Below are 18,136 nucleotides of genomic sequence, written 5' to 3'. Positions count from 1 at the left end.
GGGAAGGAGAAAAAAACACCTTGCAATGACACAGACTGGGGAGCAGCTCTACTAAGAAGCACCTGAGGGTGCTGGTAGACGGCAAGCTGGGCATAAGCCAGCAGTGTGCCCGGGCAGCAAAGAAGGTCTCCTGAGCTGTGTTAGTAGAAACACAGCTAGTTTGTCGAGAAGAGTGACTTTCCTCCTCTCCTCAGCACTTGTGAGACTACGTCTACAGTCCTGCATGTAGTTCTGGGCCCCCCAATACAAAAAAGAGAATCAATAATCTGGAGTGAGTTCAGCAATGGCCCACCAAACTGGCTGGGGGCTGGAGCACTCGGCCGGTGAGGAGAGGCCGACCTAACAGCAGCACCCCAGCACCTACAGGGAAGTTATCAAGAAGACCAAGTGAGGCTTTTCACATTGTGAGAAGATGATTAGATATAAGGACAAACTTTCTTTCATGAGGACAGTCAGGTACTGCAACAGACTGCCCAGAGAGATTGTGCCATCCCACCCTCCATGGTTTTCAAGACTTAACTGCATCAAGCCCTGAACAACCTGTTCTGACCTCACTTGCTAGCTATTGTGAACAAGAAGTTGGACTAGAGGTTTCTTCCCTCCTTGTTCCTTCTTGAATGACCTCTAGCCAACCTACAAGAGACATATACCCAACACTAGGTATGAGAACTGAAGGTCCCTGGAGTATGAAACGCTGAAAGGAGACAATACAATTCTCATGTACACTATTCTACTATAGAACACAACTAACATCTAACACAACACACTAATATCCCTTTAGTACTTATAGGACAAGTGGTTTAGCCTTCTATTTAGAAAAACCCCACAATTTAAAAAAAAATATTATGATCCTAATACATAAAGCTACTTCACAGCGTTAACTGTCCTGGAGTCTTAATTTCTCCTTCTACAGCTTTCAACCTCTACCGCTCCAGTATGGGGGAAAAAAGGAGACACAATCTGAGCTGGCATTTAGGAAAAAAAAAACAACAAAAAACCACACATAGCAGTTGTATGGTTGGTATTCTTGTGTAACTTTGTAACTTCCTGCTCAAAGCAAGGGTACTGGCAGGATGAAAAAAAAAAACCAAAAAAACCTACAAAACATACTGTTTAGTTAAATAACAGTATACTTCTCACAAAATTGTATCTTAAGCCTTTTATCTGTGTGTGACTATCTCTTAACAGCAGTATGTTAAAGTGGTATGATATTTCAGTCAATTAGCACAATATTGCGATTTAACATACAGTATCATGGAAACTTTTCACTTTTTTTGCTAATTGCTCTTGAATGAGAGAAAACAATTAAAAGAATGTATCTCCACCACAAACTTAATTTCCTGTTAATGAGAATTTATAAATTCAATACTACATGCAGTTTTAATAAACACTATTTTCATCTGCAATATCAAGCTTTCCTACTACAAAATTCTAAATATGACTGAAATTTAACCAAGGTTATTAGTGATAGACGAACATCTTTCAAAAGAAAATACACCAAACTGATACACAATATTTTGTCAGGATGGTATTTCCATTCACTTTTTTAAAAAACAAATGTAAATCCATTTAAAAGTAACACTGTTCAAAACTGCACCAGAGATAGGGAATTTAATGTTTTGTAAATCAGAGTGGCTTAAAAAAAAGCAGATTATAAAGTAGTGTAACAAAACAATCATAAACTCTTTCCAAGATACTAATTAAGGTTTTATGGACTTATTAATTTATTCTCACATATATGCCAATTTGAGTTTTAGCACTAAATTATGAGACACTATTTTTGACATTGTGGGGTCATTCTAATTAAGATTTTACCCACAGTAGCACAAGAAGACACAGTATTTCTTTTGCATTAGCTTAATTGAGCAATGGATCTATCTTTTAAAGAAGTACTTTATGAAGCTCAAAAATTATACATCTATATTTGCTGGATGGGCGAAACCAGCAGTCAGCAAAAATAAAAGAACTTAAACTTTAAGATATTTTTTAAAAAACAGAAATTATCCGAACTAAAATGAAAACATAGTTCATGATGCATATTATTTATATATATTTTAATACCAGCTGTGTACACCCAAAAACACTCTAAAGAAAACTCTCATGAAATACTTAAAACTGAACCCACCATGCTATTAAGTATGCTTAGATTTGCTTCTGTGGAATCCTGAGGCCTATCTAGTTATCCATACTAGTTTTTGGAGGACAGAATACATCCAAAAACTGTTGTTGGGAAGCAGGGCAAGATTTTTCTAGGGTATTGAGACTTACTGTTTCCTGTAATGTCTTCTATCATGATAGTTGTAGACAGAAGAGCCCTGTTGCTTGTAATTTCTAAAGGCTTTGTGTGAGACACCAAGAAAAAATGCAGCTCGCTTAAGTTCCATACTCTCTATTACTACTCTCCACAGTAGGCTTTCAAAAAAATCTTAATCACCACACAAGCTGTAGGCATTCCTAAACACTGGGAGTTTTATATTATCTAAAGCTTATAGTAATGCATAATTACAATAGCTAAATAAGCAACTGACACAAACTCCTTTCACCAAAGCCTCTGTGAAATTGTAAGATAAAAATCTTGTACTTCACCCCCAGACTCTAGAAGTTGCCATTTAATATCAGAAATTTTTATCTGTTTGCCTTTTTTTTTTTTTTTTTTTTTTTTTTTTTTGTACAAAACAGAAAGCTTAAGTGAGTGTTTAAGAGTTTGGTGAAGAGTTTGGCTGTTGTACCTTCACATCCTTATAAAGAAGCAAGTTTCCTTCCCGTAACACAAAATAACGCTCTTGAAACTTGTTTCCAGACAGTAGTTTTGATGGTTCTTCTTTGTACTTCAGATTGCCTGCTTTCATGCTACCTTTATCATTTTTTTCTATCAAGAAAATAAAAAAGCATTTTGTTAGGTTTGACAAAGCCAGAAGATGCCAGTTTAAGTACCCCTAGTATTACTGTTTATCAAAAGCCTGAAATTACAATTCCACTGATTTGTTATAATGTTATATATAATATATGAATATATATAATTACATATTACAGTAAATACATACTATATATTTATATATTATTTATTAATAAGAAAGCTATTGTTGAATATTGACACATTATGATTTTAATTAATGGGGGAAGGAAATGTCTTCTGTTTCACTTCTAAGATAACATGAAAAGAATCCATCAACACACTTTAATTAAAAGATCCTATTCAGAATAGAATGTGCAGTTAAATCCAAAAGCATGACATGGATATTTTTAATCTCTGTGCTTCAGAGGAAAAAATATTCTGTAAAAATCTGAGTTTGTCATGAGTCTGTCTACATTTTTCTGTTTGAGTCAAAATACACACAGAAACACAAATATATTTGGTAAAATTAATTTTAAAAAGCCAACACACAAAAGACCGCAAACACATGCAAAACCTTTGCAGTCAGCTCTATAAAGCATTTAACTTTGTACTGAAAAAGTTTTTAATAAAAAACCAACCAGAACCATTGAAGGTTTTCAATGTTATACACTAGATTTTTCAGTACATCCTCAGCAATTTAAAATTCTAAATAAAATAATACAAAAGTATATTACTAGTACATATAAACTACTGCACAACCACTTCTAGCTGTTTTCCTATTCTGCTCAATATATGTTTTGTTGTTGTTTTTTGAAAAAAACACCTAGTTTATCAGCTTTTCCCAGCAAGTCCACTTTCAAATAATAAAAATGTCTGACCACAAATTACCATGCTGATATGACTCATGCATATAAACTCAAAAGCCAAACCAGTACTTTAACAAAGTAAGGAACAATAAAAGAAAAAAAAAATCCTACTCGCACCTTATGAAGTCTTTATTTAAGAGCATAGAATTTAGCAGAATTCTGAAGTATTCTTTTCTCCTTGTGTATCTAGTGCTGGAAGCAGACTGCCAGGGTGAAGAGAGAGCAGCTAGACAGGAGATTAACTCTTCTCCATTCTAATCAATACTATTTTACTTTGAAGAGGGATAATAATTCCTTTATCCCAAACATTACAGGCCTACTACTTACATTGTATTTTGGCTTTCACCACCCATTTTCTTTGGCTAAATGTAGGTATTGCCTGTAACTCATTCACTTAATTAGGAAATATTGAAATTCTTTCTTTAGGAGTCCCAGAATGATACCACTTGTTCTTATCATATATTCATTTCAAGATAATAAATAAAACTGTGGTGTAAAAGGAATATGTGGTATATGGAGAATAGCATCCTTACACAACGGCTCAACTGGCATTTTCACTATAATTCCACTTACGATTTGAGCACCTGATAACAAAACTCTATTGTTAAGCAGCAGCATACAATATAATCTTAAATGAATAAGAATAAAATGTTTTAAATAAGTCAACAGTAAAAAGTAACATAAAATACATTTTCACTTGGTCAGGAAACACAGGAATACAGAAAAGACCAACTTCCACGCCATAGCACTCTTCACAATTAAAAAAAATATTACACAGTCATAGCTAACTACACCAATAGTCATGCTTTGAAAGCAACACTTGCTGTAACGTGTACTAATCAATATTATGTATTTTTTCCTTTTTCATACATTCTGCTAAATGAACAGTCAATATCTTGAAGTACTGCATGATGTGCACAAAGCAAGTATAAAAAGTGCCAAGGGAGAATTAAGAACTTGCATGAAGCATCACTAATGACCATAAAACACAGGGTTTAATACACAGTGTTGCACAGTACTGTTTTCAACTACCTATATTTCAGTTATATATATTTTTGTTCTTTTTTTTTTAATAACCTGTAATTAGTTATTCCACACGTGACTGAGGAAAAGCCCCAATATTTTAACAGTGAAAAAAGTATTAATGCATTAGATGCATGGTTGTGCATGCACAAAACGTACATAAGTGATATCAAGTCTCAAACATCCAATTACACAAATACACTTTAAAAAGCATACAAAAACCCCTGTTACATTATGTTTCAAAAATCAATGTCAAATTCAACTATCATTTGTATGGTGTAGAGAGAATTTGGGACTAACTAGAAAAGTTGTATCTCAATCCCATCTTTCATATTGGCTGAAAAACTGCTGCTTTAAGAGTTGGAATTAAATTATTCTTCCTACTAACCCTAATTATCTGCAAAAAGAAGATAATTAAAAATTGTGAATCTAATTATGTCTTGCTTTATATGTTACTACAAACTGAAGTTATGAAAAACATTTATAAAAAAGAATGGAAATTAAGAAGATAATAAAATTCTTTGATTTCATCAGATAAAACCAACTATATTCTAACCAGCATGCTTGCCATGAAAAGGAAAATCTCAAAAGAAAGTCTCTCAGTGTTTTCATTAGTTTAAGATAGAATCTAAAGCCAGAATCAATACTTTTCAACAATAAAAATCAGAAGTTACTTAGATTGCCTCATTGCTAAATGCAAATATACACGCACAGTTAAAAAAAAGCAACACTAACGTATCCCCTCTTTGCCAATAAGAATTACGAATATTTATTTAATCTTCTGAATACAATATGAATCCTTATCCACACAATCAGAAGCTTCCCCCCGCCCCCCCCCCATCAAATTAAAGTAGCAGGATACTTCCATGTCTGTACTAAATTGGAAGATTTAAAATTTCTGCACATCGCTCTCAACATAAGGATGCTGTGACGTTTAGAATTGTTTTTTTCACAATAGCAAATCTATAAAACACTTGATACTCACAAAGGTCTTAGAAAAGCCTGAAAGAGGAAAACTAATAATCCTCTAAACTGATGATATTCTATATTTTTTAGAGGCCAGTATTTCATACAGTAAATCTAAAATAATCCAGATGTTTCCTAATCAGAATTTTTTTCCAGACACAAACTTTGCAAAACATTCAAAGCTTTCTAGAACTTCACAACTACTAGGAACTAGATGCACTCAAATCCATTCAAGATTGATCCACCTATGGTTTAGAAGTTTACATTTCAAAGAACATCTCTGGATAATAGCCCTTGCTCTCAGAAATCAATACTTCCCACTCAAATTATACAACGCTCCACTGATAAAACTTCAAGGACCTATATACAAATACTTTACAGTGAATCTATTCCCTCATATTTTTCTAACAAACAAAACTTCAATGTGGGAAATTTTCAGGTAAGGAGAAGAAAAAGGGTCTTGAAATGGAACTAAGCTGTAATGAGTATCTTTTAATCCAAAATATAATGCACACTTTGCCCTTCTGAATAGCACTTGAAAGAGTGCTCCTGCAACCAGCATTATAAGGTATGGAATAAATTGTCAGGAGAGAGTAACTAAAGAAAGTGGAAAACTCACCATAAATTTACTGAAACATATCAATACAAATAAACTAACACCTTTTTTCCTTGGAAAGGAAAGTTGATTTCTAGACAAGAGAAAATAAACCTTAATACAATGTTTGATATTGTACAACATGAGAAATTAGTTTAAAATGTACAAAATCAGAATGAGAATAATAACTATGAAAAAGTATGTGCTGTGTATAAGGAACATGGGAGAAGTTGCAGTGATGTGGAAGAAAATGGTAAGTTGCCAACATGAAATGAAGCTAATACATTTGTTCCTTTAGCTCACTATTGAATCAACATTATTTCAAACATCATTAAAGTCTCAGGTAGAAAAAGGAGAAAAGTGCTGATGACACTTTTCTCTGAGGTAACATTAACAGGAAACAAAGGTCAGGAATATTGTAATTTACTCTGTAAGATTCCAAGAAAAATCAGAGAACCAAGGGAAATTAATGGAATTCAGTTATAAACATGATCGCAACCGTATTAATTTTCCTGCAAAGAAGGACATCCATCCACCCACAGCTGTCCATTTGTATGAGCTGAATACACTGTCAAAGATCCATACTTCAAATTGTAGTGGTTGGACATCTGGCCTCAGCCCTACTACTCAACGAGAAGGAACTATCCATGTACAGAGCATAAAAGACTGAAAAGATTAAGGTCTTCCCTTCCTTCAAGCCAGCAGTTATTTCTTGTGCACTTGTGAGATGGAGAGCCCCAGCATAACCACAGCTGCCTCCTCGTCTAGACGCTGGGAGAAACCCTTCCCCAATGACCTCATCCTCTATCTCTCACTCTGACACTATCTAGTGATGGAAGTACAACATTTATCTAAGAAAACCTGTATCTTTTTGTCCTGAAATAGCTGCTCACTTGTTTAACAGTGTGTACAGATGTAAGATTAGAAATGGAAACAATAAACACAGATTCCTGTAACTACAAAAAGTGGATGAATGGTGCAGATTTTCTGCGTGTCTTTGCCTGCACTTTATACACTGTTTTGCTGAAGCTACTTAACTTGCTCCTCAGTATTGCTAATGTTTCAGAGTAAATTTACAAGCTAAAAGTGGCCTCAAACTCTTAAGATATTACTAAAGACCTGTGTTTATTTTAAAAATTATTTTATTATAACAAGATCCAGTTAGAAAAGGTAATGTTTTAGAAATTAAAGTATGCTCACTATGTAAAAGTTCCTTAAAATGGCAATTCTACTCTCAAGAAAATATTTTGTAATACACAATTACTCTGCCATGTAGAGTTTGCAGAGATCAATACTATAAGTCTGCAATATCGCAGAGATTATTCCCTTCAAGGCACTACAAAAACCAGTATCACTTATTTAATAAGGTTTTAACAAAAAAAAAGTGCCAATAAATGTAAACATTCATTCAAAACCCAGTGCGTCTAGACTAAGGTTAAACTGTATCTAATTGATGCAATCACTGTGATGGGCATGGAGAACAAATGGATGTAGAAATGAGGAGAGGAGGGAAAATGGAAGAGCTCCCTGTAAAATAGTACTACATTTTGTAAATTGACACTAGCCTTATTCTTATATGTTTCTCAGAGCAGCGGTTCACACAGTCCTCATGACCCATTGCACTTTTCTGATTATACCTCAGCACATAATGAGTGAGGTGATGGGAGTTCATATATCAAGGTGTTAACGAAGTAGGCCACTTCTCTCTATACACTATCTGCTATGACATGTTTAGATATAGTGAGACTCAAACGTAAGTGTCATGAATAGCCACTTGTTAAGGTTGGTTCATATTTGCGGACTATGCTTTTACAGGAATAAATTATGATGAGAGAAGGCTATTAATAAGCATAATAGCATAACTTGATGAAATCAAGACAGAAGAGAAACAGAGATGGAGAGATTAATATCTGTGTATGGGCAAGAAAGGAAAAGAAAAGATTACATATTAGATAAAATCAGATGGGCATTAAACTAGATATCACGTGTCACCTTTGAATGTTTTACAGTGACAGCATACATGACCTCAACTGCTTGAAAACAAGACAGTACATTTTGGACACATTTAAGTTCTAAATTCCTGCTTCCCTCAAAACAAATACTTTGTATTATTACACAGGAGACTTAAATCCAGGTTAAAAAAAAAAAAAAAGACTGGGGCAGCTTGTAAATCATATTATTCCACTACATGTTTGAGCTATGTTTCCTTTCAAGTGTCAGATGTAAATTCCTCATCCTTTTTAAAGGCCACACGTTCTCCAAGTCATTCAGTTACTTGAGTATGTCATTCAAATTACCTTTGCAGTTTGAAGGCATCGGATTATGTAACAGAAATCATTATTAGTATATAGCATACTTACATAATTATGTCCCAATTATATGTTTTATATATAATGTAATAATTATATGTAAATTCCACAGAGAGACACTATATGTAGTATATATGTGGAAAGACTGTGCAGAACTGCATTATGGATAAAAGAATAGTCTCAAGCTTCACAGCAGAAATTCACAAACTGTGAACTGAATGCAGTGTTTCTGTATACTATTATGTTCAAATGGGAGAGCTTGTAGTATCAGGAAACAAAAGCATGTAGAATTTCTATGTTTTAAAAGGAAGTCCTTACAACCTTCAGTAAATTAGTAACTTTTGTAAAGTAGTAGTAATTCAGATGTTCTGGGACAATTTGCCCCAGTGAAAAAGCTATAAAAGAATTGCCATCTTCATGTCCCCCCATCAAATACCTATGTATTGAAAAAGACACATACCACTGTAGAGTTTTATCGTGTCTGCTGTTAGAAATCTCTTTATTATCAGATATGCAGTGCCAGGCTCTGGTAGTGAACTCCAGTGAAGAACTTGTTCTAGTACATTCTCTGTATAATGCAGAGGGCGCTCTAAAAAATACCAGAGGGAAAAACAAAACAAAACAATGTTGAAAGAAAAAACAACAACCCACACACCAAGACTGCAGGCCCTTAGCAGTTACACAAGCATATACACAACACTGTCTCATTCACTTTGAGACATAGAAGAAAAACACTGTTTTCAAAATAAGACAATTAGGCACTTCATTACCTTTCTGCAGCAACATCTTTGATGGCAGTCTGCACAGGTCATGAATGTCAAATTAAATAAGCAGTAGTCAAATGTTCAGTGACTTTTGTAATTAGTTAAGAATAATTTATTGTGTAAAGAGACTAAATCACTGTATTCAAACTAAATACAAAAGTTAGGAACTATCACAGGGCATACCTAAATATGACCAAACAGAACTAATGCCTGCAGGTATTCTGGGCCTCACTGGCCTAGGCTCAATACAAAAATGAATCATCATAGCTACCGATTCTCAGCAATCAAAAACCAAAGAATTTGGAGCAGTGGGCAGAAAAACCCCAAGCCGACAAACTGGTATAGATTACACCGTCGGTTAATGATCAAAGCAAACTGAGACAGACTCTTGGTTTCATTACATTCCTTTCATTATAAGGGGAAAATACATGGGTTTAGTAGGTCTTCCCCCTGTTGCTGTGGTCGAGGAATTCCCAACTTGCATTTTTTATATTTCAACCTCATACAAACATTACAGCAAGAATAAAATACCAATAGATGAAGGCGTGACTAGACTGTACATGTGCACTTCAACACTTTGGTTACTCACACATACATTTGTTGAAAGATGTCATCCATCCTGAAGGAGAAACTGAGACCCTTTCGCAAGACTGAAAAACTGGTGATATGAAAGTCCAGACAGAATTCCATACAAACCCAGTTCATATACCAAATGAAAGAAGGGAAGATCTTGCAAATACTCCCCAAATTCACATTACCACATCCAGCAGATGTCGGAGTGGGACATGCACTGCGACACAGCCTAAGGTATCACACAAGGCAACACTGATGGGGATGGAAAGGAGACTGTACAGTTCCACTCTCTATTAATCCTTCCTTCACACACATGCCTGAAGGCTTTCACCTGCTTAGCAGTAAGCAACTACTATAATTCATGAAAGCACAAAAATAGTGGCTTTGCTGGCTAAAATGTACAGCAGCAAATCTAAATGTCATTTTATCTCCAAAGAGAGATTTTTCCAAAAGTTCAGAGTTCCCATTTGCATACCAACTTATGTGGGTCAGGTCTTGAGAAGAACTGGGTACAGCTCCTGGAAAGTCACACCTGTGTGACAGTGTCATGTTGGGTCAAGCAGTATAGCCCTGTGCCTCTTGAGTACTGAACGGAAAAGTATGCAGCCATAATCTCATTTTTCATTTCTGCTAGCATAGATGAATACGAAATGTCAACAGCTGCTTTGGGACTGTCCAGCACTATGCTGTAGCAGAACATATTTTCCTGAACACCTGAACACCAGAGCTTCAAGAAAGCAGCAGCCACAAATAACACATTTAAGTGACAGAAAAAAAACCCAAAACCTACTGCTGTTTTTGGATGCAAAAAACCTACCTTACCTGTAAACTTGTTATAGTACTCGCTTACATTCTGCAGACAGCAGCTCAATCCCTACTTTATAGCACCATTTCTTCTGGCCACTTTGTTTTAAATGGTCAAACTTTTAAAATTTCTTTTCAACTTTTGGGAAACTCTGGACACCAATGTGATAAAGTTAAAACAACTTGTCGCCTTTGTACAAAAGGGAAAAATCCCTTTTAAGGTGAAGAACTTTACAAATCAAAGGCAGAAAACACTGGCAAATCATCATATCTTCCTAGAATACCAGCACTCCCAGAGTCAACACCTACTGTTTTATTTATAGTTACACTTAAGACCACCTGTCATCATGGATTACACGGTACATAAATCATCGTGCTGAAATGCATTAGCTATTTTACTGGCAACACACCTCATTTACAAACTATCCATCAAGCACAAATTACTAAAAAAAAATTATATATACACCCTATTTTGTAAAACCATATGGTATTGAACATTCTGCATTAGGTTAGATAAAATTAACAATTACTTCAACTTTTCCATATGCAAATAATTTAGCTTATTTTTAATATTGCAATTTTAGTATCTTGAACAGCAAGCAGTCAACACACATGTCCAATTACCCTTTTACTTAGGTCATTATATGCTGATAAACATCCAAACCCAGTCATTTTCACCTTAAACAACATTAACAATCACAAGAAAATTACTTTTCAGAAAATACAAAATTCTAATTTTCTTGCCTTCTCAGGGTTCGTTTTCAGGGCAGTATATCTTAAAAAGTAGAACAACTCTCAAAACTTCAGGATTGAGTGTAATAAACTGAATACCACCATGCACTAACAGGCACCAGACCACAGTGGAAACACAAGCAGAAAATTCATTTCTGTCAGAAACACACTGTGATCACTAATGTACATTTGAAACAAGCAAAATTTGTTTCTGTCATGACTTGTCAGTATCTCAACTTATTTGTAAATGCCTTAGATTATGTAATGTTCCATGTCGTTTATTAAATGATGCTAGTAAGATCGACTTGCAGGAGAAAAGATTCAAGTAGTTTTCAATTTCTTTAGTGTCACATTTGGACCAAAGACTGCACAGGACTATATTTTTCCTCTGTGTTTCAGCCTTTTGAAAATCTAGATTCAGACATAGCTTTACAGGAGTCTTCCCAAATCAAGTGCCTCTTACTACATCCATTATTTTTATTTTTCAACATTATTAATTCTGTTCACCTGTGCTCATGCATTGATTCTTCCAGTAAGGAGGCCATGAAGCAGACATTTCATCAACGTAGTGTCTGCTGATTGGAGCCAGATGTTGAATTAGAACTGTATTTACTTTGCTTTTTCTTGTTTGTTTTCATTGTAAAACACTGGTATGACATTTCTACTTTGCATTGTGAACTCTTGTTTCAATGGGATACACTAATCTCTTGCCAATATTTATTGTCCTATGTAAGGCCTGTAGTGTCGCGCTCTAAGCTAATTTCTTCTGATTTCTACAGCCATTAGTTCAGACAACATTTCTAGCCCACACTACAATACTAGATTTGTTGCACCAAAATACCTCAAGCAGTTGATGTGAGATCTATCTTTTTTATTTACTTTTACGTTCTCTTGGCCATATCTAGTTTAGTCTTCATTTGCCTGTAAGTGTTATATATCAAGTCTAAGAAAATAAAATTCCCTCTTCAAATTTTTTCCATTGCTCAGTCAAAAGAAATAGGATTTCTAGAGTACTTGTAGGAGTTATCAGGACTCTTCTAAAGATAATAGATGCTAGCACTCTTTGTCATTTGGCACCCACATCTATGAATCTGGAAAAGAACTCTGTTACAATTCTACACAGAATCACCACAAAACTGCAAGGTGCAAGGAGGGATCAGGATCATTTATTTTAAGTCAAAAGGAAGAATGCAGTTCCATTCTTGTTATTGATACTGCGAAGGTCAAGGCTAAGTATATCAGGAATATTAGTAAATCTGAAAAGATTATTGTAAATACATCTGAAAAGCAAGTACAACAAAACTATTCAAACATTCTTGGAACACTTAGTAATCTCAGTTTTCTCCACTTTTTTAAATACTTTTTTTATTCCTTAACTTGAAAATACACATCTTCACTACAGAAATAAACTAGTCCATAGTCCACTTCTGTAACACAAAAATAGTAAAAGCAGTAACTTACTATGAAGTGCAAATAGACATTGCCTTTTACTAAAACTGTCTTTGTCCCCCATGTATTCTTCAACAATCAGATGAAAATGTTGTGTTTTGAATACTAACTCATTGAAAAAAACCCTCAATTATTTATGTTATTTTAAGTATCTCTAATAATAAAGCACAAGCTCCAGCATGCAAAAAGCACTCCTAAGTTTAAAACCTCTTTACAGTTCATGAATATTGTGATCATGTGCCATTTGTTCTTGTTGGCAGCAGAACCATATTTAAAACAAAAGTTTCAAGATTCTGCTAGATACACCATAACATCTCTTGCCATAAACACATAATTACACACAGGATTATGCCTTTTTCATTTATACATATAAAATAATTGACTAAATAATAACAAAAAAGATCCTTTCCCCTAAAAATTAGATGCATTTTCTCATTTCATTGTCTGAAAAACAATATTCCTTATAAAATGAACTGCTGACTCTCTAATGAAAATAAGTTTCTTCTTTGACACTGATTGGCAAGGCCTACTTTTCCATAGCTGATCACTCATGAACTGCAAAGCAGAGTAAAGAACAGTTTTTCAGCCCTCAATTTATAAGCATATTAAAACAATTCTCCACGTTATTTCTGGCAAAGCATAGAAAGAAATCACTCAGATGCCTCAGCAACAAAACGTATAACAATGGCATGAAGATTAATTTTTGTTTTGTTTCTATAAGATTTTCAGTAACTCTTTAACTAAGCTTTTGATTATGTTATATATTGAAAAATTAAAAAAAAATATTTATGAACATGCATAAAATTAAGTGTCACTAACCTAGTTCTCCATTTTCAAGTACTTCAAAAGCAGCCCAGATATCATCTTTGTTGGGAGTAATGTTTTTAATTCCTAAGACATCATTAGTTAATTCTTCTGCTTCCATCAAAGGTGATACCTGTAATACAAATTGAGTCAGTTAACAATATACTACAATTACTAATTTCTGATTTATTTTTTCAAAATCTTGCTCCCTGCAACTGACTTAAAAAGGAAAAAAAAAAAAAAAAAAAAAAAAAGCTGCAGATATAGTTGGAAAACCGAAATTATTTGTCAGACTGTAGCATGCTTCCCATATTTTGTTCCATAAACTCTAAGCTGTAATTTTTAGCTGAGTGGTAACTTGGTGACTCGAAATGCCTTTTGTCTACCCTTCAAAAATTAGAGAGAAAATAAAAAAAGAAAAAGCCTTGAGATGTTTTCTTGGGTACGGGAAGGTAAATATTACAAAAGAACCATTCTTCTATCTTAACAGTACACACTCCCATTTTTATTCCTATTAAAAAAAGCATGTCTTATGTGTATGTATGTGTGTATCTATGTATACCATGTACATGTACAAAAAAGTGTTTGAGAATCATATGCTAATCAGAACAAAAAGAAAACAGAGGTATAACATAAAAAAAAAAAAGCATTGCCCTAAATTTTCTATTTCTTTCTTAACAATATCCTTTCTCACTACAGAAATGGATTATTTTTTCCTCATCCTCCAAACAACAAAGCATTACTACATGGAGATGAGTGCATTTAAAATACACTATCAGATACAAGGCTGAAAAATCTCAATTATAGTAACTAACAAGCTTTGGTTTCTTAGCACTCAAGGATAGCAGATAGCCACCGGCAAAAAGAAAAATCATGAGGAAGGTCATTTAAATGGCTTTGAACCATTAAATAATGCCAGCAATCACTGTGTACTTGTTCATGTTCTTGTGTGTTGCACCCATAAAGCTGCAAGAATTTATACCACTGTATACTGCAGTAAAACCAAAGAAGGATATCTCCCCTATAAAACTCCATGATAACATTCTCCTTAAAAATGCATAATAATCAGTTTTTACAAAATTTAGGCAAGAGAGCAAAGTAAGAAAAAATATTTAAAAGAATAGTGATACATATAAATTTATACTTTCATTATATAATTATATAAAACATATGAAAATAAATTTGATATACTTCATGAGAAAATGCTTAGTAAAAACACTGTAGCACTTTTATACACTAACCCTGATTATAATACTACAGTCTGGCTCCTTTCTTTCCACATAAACTTCAATAAGCAAATCTCCAGCCTGGGAAACCTAGAACAAAGCAATGAAAACAAAATTAGACTCTCTTAAAAATATTCAAACTTCCTTTTAAGTATGGGAAGTATAATCATTATCTAGTAGATGTGCTAGAACCTACTGAACTCAAATTTTTTTTCCCCACTCATCTACAAAAATAGTCCAAATGTTGACTCTAATCGGAAAACCTGCACTACCTTTGCTTTTATTTGACTAGTGTAAGGAAACAAACACTATTCACAGACGCAGGAGGAAAATCCAAACCCTGACTAAATACAACAGAATCATATCAAAAGAAATGAACACACTTTACAAATATACTTTCAACGACAGGAAAACTTGGGGAGATGTAATAAGTGGAAATTTTAAATTTATATTTAAGACTGCAAAGTCTAAGACATAAATTTACCTTAGTATCTCAAACTGTCAGAACCATAACGTTGATTTCGATGTTAGCCAGGCTCACTTCAGAGCCAAAAAAGATGAATACAATTTAAAATCATGAAAAAGGACAGGACAGGAACCCCAAACTAAAATGAGCTAATCATAAATGGGAGGAAAAATTACAAGTAACAGAATATTTCAGTCATATAGGCAAATGTACATATCCATATAATCAAAATCCATTATTATGCAGACTGTATTTGTGATCACTAATCACAACAAAAACTTGTCATTACATACTTTAAAAAACAATCAAAATAAATGCTTTTGATCTCAACCTTTGTTAAATATAGCTCCTCAAATTTGTTGGAGAGATATCTAAACTTTGTGTACAGTGCTAACATGGAATAATTAGGTGATAAAGCGAATGTATGACATAATATGTTTCACACATTCAATACCAACAAATATAATTTCAGAATGTCTAACAATATGAAACTTACAAAAAAATTGGAATCCAATATTTTATGATCAGGGAGAAAAAGCTGATCCATGAGAAGGAATTTAGTATTTTCCATTACTAGATTTGCTCATCTATGGCAATAAAATTTTCTTTGTATGTGAGAAGTTGTTTTACAGTTAAAAATGTCTCACATTTTGTCTGCTCTAATTCCCTTGCAGCATAATCATAAGCATCTTCAAAAGACTGTAATTCATCCCAGTACCAAAACTACTTTCTAAAACTAAATACACGGTGATGATCAGAGCATAGGAAGAAAAAATAAGGCAGAAAACTAGACCTTTCAGGTGTACCCTTTTATTAATAAGCCAACATAAAGAATTAATAAACAATTTGTGTCTTAATTTTGAGAACAGTATTCATAGTGATGCTACTTGTTCATGCATTACTACAAACAGAGGAAGAGGTTAAGTAAAAACCTGTACTATATACAGAATAAGATATGGAGAAAATGATAGAAACAGGCAAGCTTTGGGACACATTTTGACTAATTTAAAGAAGCTAAACCTACATTTCTATAGAAAAATAAATGTCAGCACTCAATTTTAAAGAGCATTAACATTCTGAAAAATGGTGACTTAAAAGTTAGTTTAGCCTCTGAGAATAGAAAACTAATGGAAACATTTGTGAGGAAAAACATTATAAAGCTACTTTGAAGAAAGCTGCTTAATTATAGTGGCACAGACTCAAAAAAGCTCATTTAGTTTTAAAATTTGCTTTTCAGATGATATTACAGAAAAGGGTTGGAAATAAGAATGAAGCTGACATTTGATTTCCACTGGGCTCATGTAAACAACTGTACGGAAAGAAAATGTGATGTAAATTACAGCAGCAAACAGAAACAGCTGGTGTAAGTATGTGGTGGACAGAAAATGAAGAGCGGCTAATGAAGTGCCACCTGGAATGGAACTTAAGTGATGTTTCAGACATAAGAACTTCCAGGCCTTAAGGAGAAATATGGTTCAGTTATTCTGTGAACACTTTGCATCACCAGCCTGGTGATAATAGTACTATAGCAACCTATATACTCAAATGTATTAAACACCCACATCACTGATTTTCCCACAAAAAATGTGCACATGTTTTGATGCAATAATGTCACACTATCAGATGTTAAATGGAAAGGATTCTTACACACAATTCTTAATCATAGCTGCTTGAGGCCAAAGCTGCCAGTTACCTATGCTGTTACATCACTCGGTCCGCACCATGTCATCACTTTTAATAGTCATGGAAGCACATCCAAAACTGTTCTCACAGAGCTACCTCTCCTGCATGAGCCTGAAGTCCAGTCTCCATGCTACATGGTCTGCATATGCAAGTCTTCCATGTGCATGGTCTAGCAAGGCGCTTACAGGCTGAATGATGGTAGCTACTGAGAGAGGGAGCAGCTGAAAAATAATCTGTTTCAGCATACCCTTTTCCTTCACTGAAATAATGAAAGATATGAAGTTAAAGCTACACCATTCCAACTAACCACTGTTTCTGTTTTGAAAATGTTTATCCCATTTCAGGTCTGTTCAGCAAATACAGCTCGTAACAATTGGCTGGGGTCTGGCTATTCTTTACATAGCGTTAATGAGTGCATCACATGCTAGACTGGACTTAACAGCAGTGGTTTAAATGTCATTTATATGGATAACCCTGGTAAAATATAAAGTGTAGGCATCTATACAACCCAGTCTTCGAAATTATGAGTAATATGCACTTCAGACTCATGACAGAAGTCATAAATGTAAAATATAACAAAGAGGAAGGTTGATCTTTTACAAAAGCACTTCATGTTAGTTCAGGTCTGGCTCTAATGTTTTCCACCAGCAAAACCTTTTGGCAACATCATGCACAGTTAGGGAAATGTTGAATTCTTCCAGAGAGAAAATTATATATAAAATTTCAAAACATCCTTGCAACCACCTAGAAAAAACTTTTTTAATCAGTGGGCTTCAGGCAGTAAATACTTAGAAATAACAGCAAGTGTACCATCTTTGATCAGAATTACTCCCTGCTGCATTAAAGTGGTTCCAGGCATTAGACATCCATGCATTTTACATGTTATGTGCACACGGAGTTTAGGAAGAATTTATCTTCAAACTGAAACACTAGTTACATTAATCATGTCTGCTACAGAAAAATTGGCAACTGGCAAAAAATGTTCCACAGCTTAATTCAGAGGGGAAAAATGCTCATAGTCACAATCAAATTGCCACAAA

General features: G+C 34.1%; 1 protein-coding gene across 7 annotated transcripts in view; it reads right to left on the bottom strand.

The window, feature by feature from the left end:
* Positions 1-18,136, bottom strand: part of ARAP2 (ArfGAP with RhoGAP domain, ankyrin repeat and PH domain 2) — a 143,502-nt gene that overhangs the window by 17,538 nt on the left and 107,828 nt on the right. For 6 of the 7 annotated variants that reach the window (XM_080397040.1, XM_080397039.1, XM_080397037.1 and 3 more), the window contains 4 exons: positions 14,963-15,037; positions 13,737-13,854; positions 9,056-9,184; positions 2,730-2,869 (listed from right to left, as the gene is read on the bottom strand). In XM_080397040.1, the coding sequence (XP_080253166.1) occupies positions 2,730-2,869; positions 9,056-9,184; positions 13,737-13,854; positions 14,963-15,037 (462 nt within the window). The remainder of the gene's footprint in view (positions 1-2,729; positions 2,870-9,055; positions 9,185-13,736; positions 13,855-14,962; positions 15,038-18,136) is intronic. The other variant, XR_013929704.1, reaches the window with a different exon arrangement.

Source organism: Falco punctatus, assembly GCF_963210335.1.
Source record: "Falco punctatus genome assembly, chromosome: 1".
Lineage (NCBI taxonomy): Eukaryota > Metazoa > Chordata > Aves > Falconiformes > Falconidae > Falco > Falco punctatus.
Note: the sequence above shows the minus strand (reverse complement) of the source record. Positions and strands in the feature narration are given on the sequence as shown.